This window comes from Drosophila sechellia, chromosome 2R (genome assembly GCF_004382195.2).
Source record: "Drosophila sechellia strain sech25 chromosome 2R, ASM438219v1, whole genome shotgun sequence".
NCBI lineage: Eukaryota > Metazoa > Arthropoda > Insecta > Diptera > Drosophilidae > Drosophila > Drosophila sechellia.
Genome location: NC_045950.1, coordinates 17206395 through 17218908, shown reverse-complemented (window position 1 = coordinate 17218908; position 12514 = coordinate 17206395). Strand labels below are relative to the sequence as shown.

General features: G+C 47.2%; 3 protein-coding genes and 3 non-coding genes across 9 annotated transcripts; 2 read left to right on the top strand and 4 right to left on the bottom strand.

Annotated features, from left to right (window-relative positions):
- Positions 1 to 445: 445 nt before the first annotated feature.
- Positions 446 to 516, bottom strand: Trnag-gcc. Its single transcript has one exon. It is a non-coding gene; the product is annotated as a tRNA-Gly (tRNA).
- Positions 517 to 622: 106 nt separating this feature from the next.
- On the top strand, positions 623 to 694 carry Trnaw-cca. The gene has a single exon. It is a non-coding gene; the product is annotated as a tRNA-Trp (tRNA).
- Positions 695 to 770: 76 nt separating this feature from the next.
- On the bottom strand, positions 771 to 7969 carry LOC6615323 (GTP cyclohydrolase 1). 4 transcript variants are annotated; one of them, XM_002039688.2, is made up of 5 exons: positions 7605 to 7969; positions 3215 to 3424; positions 1780 to 1945; positions 1597 to 1713; positions 771 to 1530 (listed from the first exon to the last, which is right to left on the bottom strand). In XM_002039688.2, exons 1-5 carry the CDS (start codon positions 7801 to 7803, stop codon positions 1401 to 1403), a joined length of 822 nt encoding a protein of 273 aa, XP_002039724.1. In that variant the 5' UTR covers positions 7804 to 7969; the 3' UTR covers positions 771 to 1400. The 4 variants fall into 4 exon arrangements, with proteins under 4 accessions (XP_002039724.1, XP_032570670.1, XP_032570671.1 ...); XM_032714779.1 differs by lacking the exon at positions 7605 to 7969 and adding an exon at positions 3713 to 4233; XM_032714780.1 differs by lacking the exon at positions 7605 to 7969 and adding an exon at positions 3719 to 4232.
- On the bottom strand, positions 1996 to 2067 carry Trnaw-cca. Its single transcript has one exon. It is a non-coding gene; the product is annotated as a tRNA-Trp (tRNA).
- On the top strand, positions 4694 to 5630 carry LOC6615324. The gene is made up of 2 exons (XM_002039689.2): positions 4694 to 5187; positions 5250 to 5630. Exons 1-2 carry the CDS (start codon positions 4846 to 4848, stop codon positions 5565 to 5567), a joined length of 660 nt encoding a protein of 219 aa, XP_002039725.1. The 5' UTR covers positions 4694 to 4845; the 3' UTR covers positions 5568 to 5630.
- Positions 7970 to 8751: 782 nt separating the features above from the next.
- LOC6615322 (general transcription and DNA repair factor IIH helicase subunit XPD) lies at positions 8752 to 12283 on the bottom strand. Its single transcript, XM_002039687.2, has 8 exons — positions 12188 to 12283; positions 11676 to 12133; positions 11493 to 11623; positions 11210 to 11430; positions 10772 to 11153; positions 10432 to 10713; positions 10092 to 10370; positions 8752 to 9732 (listed from the first exon to the last, which is right to left on the bottom strand). The coding sequence occupies exons 1-8, from the start codon at positions 12190 to 12192 to the stop codon at positions 9181 to 9183; spliced, it is 2310 nt and encodes a 769-aa protein (XP_002039723.1). The 5' UTR covers positions 12193 to 12283; the 3' UTR covers positions 8752 to 9180.
- Between the last annotated feature and the right edge of the window lie 231 nt (positions 12284 to 12514).

Sequence of the window (12514 nt, the reverse complement as noted above, 5' to 3'; positions counted from 1 at the left end):
TTGGGGATATTTATTGACGATTTTTGTTGTTATCGATGTTCATTGGTGCATTAAAACATCGGCCTGTTCAAACAATCTTGGTGAATCGATTCTTGGTAAAAATGAATTAGTATTAGTAAGGGGTATGTTATTGTCGAGAAACTTTTAGAATGTTTATTTACTATTTTAACCATTATTTTAGGTACGGAGCCGTGAAATATTTTCTCATGACTTCACGCTGTAAATTATTATGAAATTTGTATCCAATAATTTAGGGTCCAAACGCAGTATGATTGCAAGTAATAGACCGTGTATTTATCAAACTAAGTAGTTAAATAACAAATACTTATATTTATTTATTTGAACCATTAAAGATACCTCGCTGGGATATTTTATTTTTCGTCTACGCTGTGAATATTTTTGGATTTGTTAAATTTCTAAAACTACGAATTTGAACAAAAAAGCATGCATCGGCCGGGAATCGAACCCGGGCCGCCCGCGTGGCAGGCGAGCATTCTACCACTGAACCACCGATGCTCTTGCTGGATTTCTAACAAAGCACTGTCATTGATACTCCACGACTGGAACCAACAACCTGTTGGCGTTGGGGGATTCCTGTCACTTAGAAGCCTCCTCTTAAATAGACTCCGTGGCGCAACGGTAGCGCGTCCGACTCCAGATCGGAAGGTTGCGTGTTCAAATCACGTCGGGGTCATATGCGAAAACCCAAGTTGTTGGAATATTTAGCTCTTTTTTATGTATAAATTTTATAAAAAATCCATATTTTAACGTTATTTAAATACATAATTTATTGTATAATTAATAAGCAGCTTTGACTCACTACAAGCAACGTCATTTACATAATGAGCATATAATTTTAACATTTAAAATCATCCAATATACTTTGGTCCCTGTCGAGGAACATCATGAACTCTTTATATAGTTTAACATACATAACTATAGATCTGATTAATTTTATGTGAATTGTTTATAAATTGTAAATTCCCTAAACAATTTGCCATGATTTATTATCAGTTGTTCCCTTATTGCGCAATGCATTACTCGTATGTATACGTTGTAAAAATTATCGTTCGAGTGCCATAAAACTGCATATAAAATTGAACATAAAACTACCCAACACCGGTATTCAAATCTCGTCCTCTTCGAATCTCGCTTCTCATCACATTCATCTATCTAAAAAACGTATTTTGCTAACAAAATTTTTCAACAATTTTTACACAAATCAACAAGGAAAATGGCTGCGCAATCATTGCACTAACTAAATGAAATCAATCCTAAAAACATAAACTAATGGACCCTGTGTTTCGTTTCATTTTTGTTTGTTTGTATATAAGCGCCTCCAAAAATATTGTAGGGGTTTAGTTGGTCTCGGATTTCAGTAACGTCCTCTAGTGTCCACTCTATTTGCTATTGACTAAGTTCAGGAATTCCTCACGGGTCTTGGGATCGTCTCGGAACACGCCCAGCATAGTTGAGGTAACAGTTTTGCTGTTGATCTTCTGCACGCCACGCATCACCATGCACATGTGGCTGTATAGGAGGAAAGACATTCGTTAAACTATATTCTTAAAAAATATCTATATATTTAATACTTACACTCCCTCTACGACCACTGCCACTCCAGCGGGTTGCACGGCCTGAGTCACGGCCACAGCGATCTGCTTAGTCAAGCGCTCCTGGACTTGCAGGCGACGCGAAAATATTTCGACAATGCTATGGGATGGGATTGCAAATTATATGAGTGATCATCTCATATGCGCATCACTAGGTTTATCTTACCGTGCCAATTTACTGAGTCCGAGAATCTTGTTGCACGGCAAGTAACCGATGGAAACTTTGCCGTAGAAGGGCACCAGATGATGCTCGCACATGGAGAACATTTCAATATCCTTGACCACCACCATTTCGTCATGATCCTCGTCGAACACGGCGCCATTGAGAACATCTTAAAAATAAAATTAAAATGGTGTAAAAAAAAAGAAAGTCATCTACGCCTGACCCCGACGTGATTTGAACACGCAACCTTCCGATCTGGAGTCGGACGCGCTACCGTTGCGCCACGGAGTCGTTATTGAAAAGTCAGCTCAATGTCCCACAACCACGAAGCTACTCAAATGCCGTTCCTTTGCTATCCGTGATTTATGGCGCGCGTAATTCGTGTTAGATTTATTTGCTGCATAACTGAATATACTGAATGTTAAGTTCAAGCGACTGTGAGTGCTAAAGTGGTTGCTTAGCGAGTGTGTGTGCGTGTGTGTGTGTGGGGTTGTGGGTCTTGGGGGGAGGTTGACTTGACTTGACTTGACTGGATGGATGGCTTATGGTTCTTGTGGAGTGTGAGCTTTCGCCACACTCGTTTTAAGCGATGTGCTCTTGAGATTCCCCCATTCCTTGAATAGAAGCCGCCGCCGCACCGCACACCCACCCACTTTCCCGCTCTTAATATACAGACCGGAAAGCTTCAGTGCGTTTCCTGACCAACCCAGCCAAGAAGCCAAGTAGCCAGCGAGCCATCCAACAAACAATCCAATAAGCATCTTGTGAGGGGGGCGGGGAGCTCCCGCAATGCCAGATTGGCGAGTCACGTTGACTCGTGCTTCTTGGGTTCTTTGAATTCGGGTTAAACACAATCCAACCCATTCTATTGCCGATGCCGAAGGCTATTCACTTTCGTTCAACGAATTTAGCTTTCAAATGGCCTGCTGCTGTTGCTGTTGATCTTAAATTTACATGCGATTTTATTTGACAAACCGTAGAACCTGATTTCTCGGGCAACCAACCGGTTAGGTATGCTGCTTGGTAGCAGCGGCCATATAATTCGCAATTCTGTTTTGTTTTTCAAACGACTCGCATTGATTACATGACAAGTTCAAAAGCGACTGCAGGTGGAAATGCACGCCAAACATGAGACCCACAACTTCACTAGTTAAATCTCATATTTCATAGGATACTGAATGGATTTTGGATGCGTGTCCACTTGATTGTACATGCCCCAAATTGTCTAATGGATGGCTCCTATGCTCATGTGCTTTATCTCTCGAGTGGTCAGGTAATTAGACTAATGCACCATAGCGGACCGAGGAACCCCCGTAAATGGTGGAGTACTCGAGTGATTCACCGACAAGAAACTAGTTCCCACTCGCCGGGAAAACCAGGATGAGCAACTTCGATCACTGACCCGGTGCTAATTGCTTGAAATGTGTGGTGTGCTTACCCTCGAGACTCTGGTCGTAGCCCTTGGTGAAGTACAGCATGGCCTTGGCCGCCCGCTCCGGCGTCTTGATCAGTCCCTGGCGATCGGGATTCTCGCCCAGGCCGCCCAAGAGTAGGCGATACGAGCGTGCCATGTCCGGGAGAAGGGCCTCCCGCGTCGGCGGCTTGTGGTCCAGCTCCAGGTCATGATGGAACGTGCACTTCTCGTGGCCTGTAAGTGGAAATACGGATTGAAACATGATGAGAATCGTTATCATGCGAGATAGGAAGGCATTGCCCCCCTTCGTTGGCTGTGTGTGGCTGTCTAAGTACTATCCCCCATTCCGAGGCGCATCTCTGACCTCTGAACCGAAACACTAACTAACACTGATAGGCGAACGGTTTATGATCAAAAAGAGTTTGTCAAGCGCTCCTCCTTCTCCTAGTTCATTGACTAACTTAATCGGTCGCAGCATACATAGCTCTGGAGCCCCTGACCTGGTCCTGGACCGCTACCCACCACTACCTGGCGTTGTCGATGTACGCGGTGTCATTGGTGTTTTCGGTTGTGTACCATCGCTATCCGGACTGCTGCCGTTGGTCTTCAGGATGAGGCGGGGTCTCTGGTTGCCGGCCACCGGGACGAGAGCAGGAGCTGGCGCCACCTCCTCGACGGGTGTGCCCGCAATGGCAGTGGCCTCCTCCGTCTGGTTCTGCTGCCTGTCCGCCAGCGAGGAGGTGCCCGAGATGCTACTTGTTGAGCAGACGCTGTTGTTGCGTCCGCGCGAGAGGATGTGGGCCTGCGGGAAGTTGGTGTCGTCGATGGCATCGTTCAGTTCGCTGGCACTCATCTCGGACAGTTGGCGGGTGAAGCTCATGGCGGCGCGGCTACTCAGGTTTGTTTGCCACTCGAACGGAACTCAAATTGACGGCTAGCACACAATCTTTTTTCCTCGACGATTTTCTCACTGCTGTCTGTCTCTTTTGCGCTTTTGTCAGCCGGACTTTGTCTTCGCGTGTTGACGCTTCGGGTGGCTCTGCTCTTCTGGTGGCTGCTGTGGCCAGTGGTGGCAATAAGAACCTCTCGAGCGGAGCTTTGAGCGACGGAAAGCTCAGCCCACACAACCACCGCCCACCGACAAGCAAGCTCTGCTCCGAGTGGCGCTTGCCGGAGATTAAGTGAGCGGAACTAAACCGAGCTGAGCGCAGGCCCGCGGTTTGGCATCCAGTGGCTCTAAAACTGCGCACGAACTTGTTGCTCGGCCAGGAGGCGCTAAAACTACAGCACTAGCCACGAAAATAGTGCCATCAAATGTTAAAGAACCACTTTGGCTGGTAGGTTAATTTCACTTTTAAAATGTTTATAGAAAGTTAAGCTACCTTATTGGGATAAGTGTAGCGTTTACCCTCTATATATATAGAGCACAAATAAAAAGAGTGTATCAAGCTTTTACCCTCAAACGTGCACTTTATCCTTGGCGCCAACTTAATCACAACTATTGTTTGCATATCCTTGAACCCCACTCAACCCCACTTGGGGCCAGACGTCAGTTTGTAGTTCATTTAAACATTCCAATCGAAACGAGCTACTCCCCCAAATTCGAAACCCCTTCCACCTATCCGCTCCTCCATCCATCTTGGAGAACCAAAGTCATGGCGCACCGCCTCCAGCTCCGTAGCGATGACTTCGACGTTATCGGCGCCGTTCCCCGCAATCTTTCCGTGATCAAGAACTTCCTGAAGCGGGACTGTGCCATCAAGAAACTGATCGACATCGAGGAGGAGTTCCTGCAGGAGTGCGTATTGCGCGGTCAGGATCCCATGAATCCGAAGGGTAAACGTGACAGCGACACTGGGCCACATGGTAGTGGCTTAGGATCCAATGTGCCCGAGCCCAAGCCGGATCCCTGTGCTAGCAAGACACCGGAGAACACATTGGCCTCCGACTACTGTGATCCGTGTCGCCGACTCAAGACCTCCGTGGTTCTCGAAGAGGTTAGTAATCTTTTCCTTCAATGTACTTCAATAATTTATGTGTTACTCCACCCACCTATCAGCTAACCAAGCCGGCCATCACAAATCCGGCTTTCAACAAATCCCTGCCGCCGTACTTCGATGAAGAGAGCGTGATGGGCAACTCGTTGCCCGTGAAGTTCCGTTTCCGGCGCAAGTTCAACAAGTGCGGCCAGGAGAGGGCCGGCAACCTGATGTGCACCAACACGCCGAGCACCAATGTGGTCGTGCTGACCAACTGCTGCGACCTGATGGTCTGGCCCAGTCAGCGGGTGGCCCAGATGAACCGAGTGCCGGTGACCATGCTGTCGGGTGAAGGCGATCTCACGGAGTACATGCTGGAGGAGGAGACCATCATGTGAGGGAATGGTTGGATGTGTGCAGCTTTTTGGCATATACCGCCGATCAATAAAGCATTAAACCCATTTAGAAGTGTCCTCATTTTGTGCGGGAAACCCTGCATCCAGCTTGTGGGGCTTCCATTGGAAGTAGCTGGGCTCCAGCTGGCCAAATTTGGTTATTCTCTGCATATATTCGGAATCTCATTTGCATGCAAATTATTCGGGGTTTATCGCAGATTGCTTATGGCATGGAGTTGAAGGTTATTGAAGGCTCTTGAAAAGTACAAACCACAAGGCAATAACTTAAGTTATCTTACTGATGGAAGCACATTAAAACCTCCCACCGCTGTTTAGGGTCGAATAAATCAGTTGGGAATAGCACAGGCTGGCTTAGTTTACATAAGTACAAGACAGCTGCAGATGATCGTTACATGTGACGTAGCTACAGTGATACCTCGCTAGTACTTACATAAGTACCTGCAACTCTCAAAGAAGATGACTTGAATGGAAAACGCTTGTGAAAATGTAATGCAAATCGTTGAGATCCAATGGGTTTCTTCCGGATTGGTCGACCCGTATGCTCATGCGGTGCAATTAAAGCATCATTAACATTTTCCATAGGGCAGGTGTTGTCTCCGGCTCTCTGGGCCGCACAATTACCCATTACGGCATGTGATCTGAATCAGGAATGCATTCCCCCCATTCGTTGGCCTGTGGATCGGGATCGGGGATTCTGTGCTGGCAGGGTTGCCACCACGACTCGGAGAATTCGCTCGGAGAATTTTTTAAGTGCCTCAATTAGCTTGGATCGCCTCGGCTCTCAGCCAGCCAGCTTTGTTCGGTCTTTGTTTTTTTTTTTTTATTGACCGCAATCGCTCAAATGTGAAGTACTGCGGCCAGGCCTATTAGTCACCAGCTCAAAACTGAGGGGCAATCGAAGAAACTGAAACTCAAACTGAACTGAAACGGTGGCTAGTGGCTAAGGCCCACGAATCGAAACCGTTTGGAGCGCCGTACTCGCAATTAAACACTTTTTTAACCTTCACAAAAGTAGTTCAGGTCTGTGTACCCTCCCCCCATTCCAACCAACCACCCTACGTTTTGGCCAAATCAAATCAAACCAAATCAAATACCGGATCACAAGCCAAAGGAGTTTATGTCTTTGTCTTTGTTCCCAAGCTCCACTCAGCTCTCGTCGAATCTGCCGATCCAATCCAATCCGATCCGATCTGATCCGTTCAGCCAAGTGCCATGTACCAAGCAAATCTTTCAATGTCAATGTCAATATGCCCATTCAGTGCCAGAGCTAGTAGCTCTCTTTTTTTTTTTTTTTTTTTTTTTTGTTTGGTGTGGACACAACAAGAGTTACTCTCGATATCCGGCACTGCGTGTGGTTTGCATATGGGGCAGAAATCGTGGCTCTCGGATCTCTGCGGCTTATGTTCTCGGATTTATGCGGCCCAGCATCGCCGGAAATCGGAATCTTCGCATTATGCGCATCTGATTGAATTTCAATCGCGGCCCAACTAACCTATGGACTGATGCAATATGGCAGCCAGATTGCATTGCGGCAGTGTTAGCCAGTTCAAGGGGTTGTATTACCCGGAAACCAGATCGGGTTTACTGGCTACCAAGGGTTAGCTTTGAATTCTTCAACCCAATTGTGCGGGCATTCAGAAGAAATGAAAAGGTAACAGCAATACAAGGATGAATCATGTTCGTAGTATTAATCAACTTTAGTAGGCTTTTGGATAAACCCCTTCTCAGCGAAGATCACCTAAATGTTACTAACTATTTTCCAAGAACTTCAAAATGGAAAGATGCTAGCCAATGCACTTGAGGAATATTAATCATCTAATGGGACTTTCTCGTAGACAGCTTTAGATAATATTTGAAATTCAAATCACAAAGCAAAAAGTCCCTTAAGTGGGGATTCATTTGTTCATCTTCATCAACAAATTAACAACTAATTCATTTTGACTTTATCAAAACAATTCCACTATGAATATATTCCACCAGGAAGAGTTCCCGTTTGTGGCATTCTTCCGGAGAACTCACCGCTTCCATTGCTGGCCAGCTCCAAGTTGAGCATGTCCAGTTTCAGCTGCTGGCTGCTTTTGGAGACCGTTAGATCGGTGCCGGACGTGGCGGAGGCGGCGGAGGCTTCGCCCGTGGGGATCGTGGCAACGGCCACGGCATCCGCGGCACCCTCGCCATTTTGGCCACTGCCGTTTTGCTCGCTGGTCTGGGGCTTCATGTTTGGTTGATTGTAGTTGGTGTTTGGCTGGGATTGGTGGACTCTGCGAGGACACGGGCTCGGAACTGATTGAACTGATTGATGGGACTTGAGATTGAGGCTCTGAACGCGTTGCGGACTTTTGTATTTGGCGCGCTCGCTCCGAATTTATCTGCCGACTAAACCGCCTGAGATTTAGTTGTAACCTTTTTATTATGAAAAATCGAAAGTTCTGCCGCGAGAGAGAGACGGAGAGAGAGAGCGAGCAATGCTCGGCAGTTTTATCATTTCGCGTTAACTGTAATTGCTCTCACTTTTGGCTTTGGAGCTTTTGGCTCTCGGCTCCGGTTTAAGCTCGACAGCTGATTGGTCCGAGGACTCCAGGAAATCGGAACAGAATTTGGTTACTTGTTTGGCGGTCAAGCATTTTGGATACTTTATTGGCATTACATCTGGCAGAGTAAACATATTTCCAAAATATAACAATTAAGGAGGAACAAAGTGATAACAAGAAAACACGGCCATTAAGCAAACGTTGGCGCCTGGCTTGGGACCCCGGCTTGGCAATAATTTCGATTTGATAAGCCCGCTGCGACTGGACGGCATCGTAAACGGGTCGTTGGCAATTATGAGGCGATAGCGTTCGATTTGCAACAACAATGCCCATTTCCAGGCGAAATCGTGCATGCCAGAAATTTGTTCGGTCATCGCGGTTCATTTGGAGCCCGATTGCGAGCCCCTGAAATTAAATTACGGCGGTCAGCCAGCCAGGAAGGCGCATCATGAGTTATTATGACTAAAATGCAGTTCGATTGCATGCAACGAACCCTATTTTTCCACAGTCTCACCATATTTTATATGCCATCATCAAAGTTACTCTATAAAATCATGATTTTTGTTTACAATCCTTAAGCACAATATGGTAAGCTAGGTTTTCTAGATTTGGGGATTCATAACTAAAAGACCTAGTACATTTAAAAAGATATTTACTTTATTTTACATTGTGTTAGCCGACTTTGTGTGCTAGTAGTGTACTTCACGATCGCTTAGTTCTAAATTTGCAGCTCAACTAATCCGGATACAATCACAGGTATAGATACGAATTCAACTGCAAGAGCAAAACTCGCGCTGCGCTTGCGCCCTTTCGCCGCCTTGAGCGGCCAGTTAAGTTAGTCATGCCCGCGAAATTATAAATAATATTAATTAGCCATTAATTGGACATTTACGTCCGATTTGCTTGGCAGCCGAAAAAAATTTTACTTTTAAATTTTCCAGCATCGCCGTTGTGATCCGCATTTAATGGCATTCAATGTCATTAGCTGACGGCTTGTGCTGCGTTGAGTTATTCCCGGAAGGCAGTCGACAAAGAGCCGGTTGGCACCCGGCACCTTCCACATCTCACAGCTCCTGCACCTCGCCGCCAACGCCCTGCTTGCCCTGGGCCTGCCGCTCAAGCTTCTCCTGCTCCATGTTCTCCAGCTGGGCGAGGGTCAGCAGTGAGATGCCCAGCTGGTCCTCCCGTGTGAACGGTTGCGCCATGCGCCGCAGCCAACGACGGGCCAGCTGCACGGCCTCCTCCGTGCTCAGGTTGCAGAAACTGTCCACCAGGTGCTCTTGGATCCACTTGGGCAGACGCGACCTCTTGTCGTGGCGCGAGAAGCGCTTGTCCGCGAAGATCATGATGCCGTAGTCCGTCTTGCCGCGCAGCGCACGGCCCACGCACTGGGCCGCATGACGCATGGCGTCGAAGGTCAGGAAGTCGTTCTCACGTATCTGAAACTGATCCCGCAGGTAGTCCAATCGGGCCTTGAGAATCCGCGACTGCGTGTACACGTAGGGGATGCCGAACATGAGCACCGCGCGACCATAATGATGGTCGAAATCCACACCCTCGGAGACCTTGCCACGCGCCACAGCCAACAGCACTGCTCCACGACCACAATCGCAGGCCTGCAAGTTGAAATGGGACGTTTGATCGGGGTTAGTCAACTTTACAAACAAGAGAATGGGATAAATATCCGCTCTGTAAGCAAACATAACATTTAAAAACCACAAAATGGGAACATCATTGCGGTAAGACTTGTTGCACATGCATGCTTATCCAAATGCCCATTGGATTTTTGTCGAAAAAATGTCAAATAGACTAAGTAATACTAGATAACCCTGCGAACTAGTGGAATCAACATGATCCAACCACCAAGGGCGCGGATCATAATGAGAGCGAGGCTGCTGTGTCAAGAACATTTGGTTAGAAGCCATAGCAATCCAATCGTGGTTTTCAAAGAATTGAAAACATATATGCATCTCACCTTAACATAGTTCATCAGGGCGTAGCTGGTCTCGGCATTGTCCTGAGTCTCAATGAATAGAAGCTTGTAGCGAAGCAGGGTGTCGACGATTCCCTGATCATACCAGGAGGCCACCACAGACTCCAAGTACAAATAGGAGGTGAAGAAGCATACAATACCGTCGGGCACTGTCTTTGCCACCTCCACCAACAGCTGGCCATAGTTTCGGATGACAGCGGTGTCTTCTCGCGTCTCGAACTTGGACGAAATGGTGACCTGGTCGTTGCCCTTCGATACAATCTGTTTGGAATAAACATTTAGATAATGGTTTTGGCTGATTGTTGGAATATAAAATAACTACCATAGGAAGGAGACATGGACGGGTCAGCGTCATGGTAAAGCTGCTCATGACCACTGGATCGAAATCGAGTATCTTCGGGTACATGTCCATGGGTGACAACGTTCCCGAAGTAATGACCACGGTTTGAAATCTCGAAAATACCGGAGCCATGGCAATGGAAGAGTCTAGGCAACTAAAGTGCAAAATGGGATTCGAAACAGTCGGCGTTTTATCGTCGAAGGGTTCTATAATGATTGTGAAGCCCTTTGTGTAGGTGGACACCAGGGTGGCGAAGTGTGTAATCTGAAAATGGAAAGAACATTAATATCGCTTTTATCTTTAATGGAGTTTCAAAACCCACCAGAGTAAGGGCTCCAAATTCCGTCAAATCATTGATCTCAAGCGTGCGCAGAAGACTGGACAGGCGCTCAGCGCAAAAACGCAGAGGCTTTCGCTCTATACAAATCTTGGAGGAAATATCTTTAAGGAAGCCCGCAGGCGACTCCTGAACGACATGATGAACGCGCAATCTCGTCTTGATATACTCGATGAATCGACGCAGAAAGCTAAGGAAATGGTCGGCGTTTCTAATGTTTCCGGGCACCACCTCGGTTAGGACATCGTTTGGCAGGACCGGATTGGCCAGGATCATGTCCGTGTCGCGCTGCACACTGGCATCCTTCAGGCCCTGAACCATGCGCTGATACTCCTCGTTCAGGCGATTTGTGTCCTCTTCGCGAATGCTGTAGTTTAAGAATGTTGTTAGGTCAGAACCAGTCGCATATCCTGAACAACTTACTCCTGAACCAGTTTAGTTAGATGGTTCAAAGCATTCGTGCTTCGCTCCACGGTGCGTCTGTTGATCTTCACACTCATCGAATCGATGCAAACGTTGTCGATGTTGTGCGCCTCATCAAAAACCACACAGGACTCGCGGCTCATCTCCTTCGATACCACCTGGGCAATCTTCGGATCCAATAGGTAGTGGTAACTGTATACCACAATGTGAGCATGGGCAATCTGGTAAAGAATTTAAGATATAGTCAAATCTAGTCTTGAAATTTTTAAACAAAAAATCTCACAGCATAGCGAGCTAAGAAGTAGGGACACCAGTTGCGCGATCGACCGTATTCCTTGAGGTCATCGATGCTGTAGACGCCGACCGGCAATGTGGACTCCTTACCCTCCAGGCTAAATCCCTCAAAGTACTGGCCTACAAGTTTGCAGTTTAAGTGATGGTTACATATGGACATCAATAGTCTTACAGATGGGCGTCTCGGCGTCCATATCGTGCCGTTCGCGAATGTAGCTGGCGGTGAGTCCGTAACATTTGCCGTCCACGGCCTTGCCCTCGCGCTCCTTGCTGACCTCCGGATGGATGCACATGTTCTTCCTTGAGCTGAGCACCAGACCGGTGAAGGGTGGTGGATTAGGGCAGTGGCGCTCGTAGTAAACCATTAGGTTCTGCAGCTCCGCGATCACCTTCTCGATCTCCGGAACAGTACGCGAGCAGTAGATGAGCTTGCGCACCGTCTCCGGATGCTCCACCATGTAGGCCACGATCAGGGAGAGCAGCGTGGCCGTCTTGCCCGTTCCCGAGGGCATTTCCAACAGGCAGTGGCCCTTGGCGTCCAGGCTGCGCTTAAGTTCCAGCATGTAGGCATATTGTTCCGGGTAGATGTACTCGTACGGAAAGTACACCAGCAGGCCGTCCACGCTGAGCCTGTGGACTGGGTTGTTAGTGGAGTACTTTCATTCATGCCGTCCTGCAACTTACTTCATTATTCGCCTATTCCGGGATAATTCACAATTCCCTGTGCCGGCAAACTATCGATGGTACTATCGAGGTATCGAATTTTTACCTTCCTTATCGATAGGCCTGTGAATGGATGGAATATAATTTTTGATATTTTCTTGGTCAACTTCCTGTTTTGTTAGTCTGTGAACGGCGTAATTAGTATTCGAAGTTTCGCAGAAATCTTATTGTTAATAAAGGGGTTCATGACATGACTCCGATGTGCTACTGGTACTAGAGAAAGCGGCAATTGTCGGAAGCCGATTGCACGGAATTCCGAAACACACTCTGTTACTCTACGAATAACGG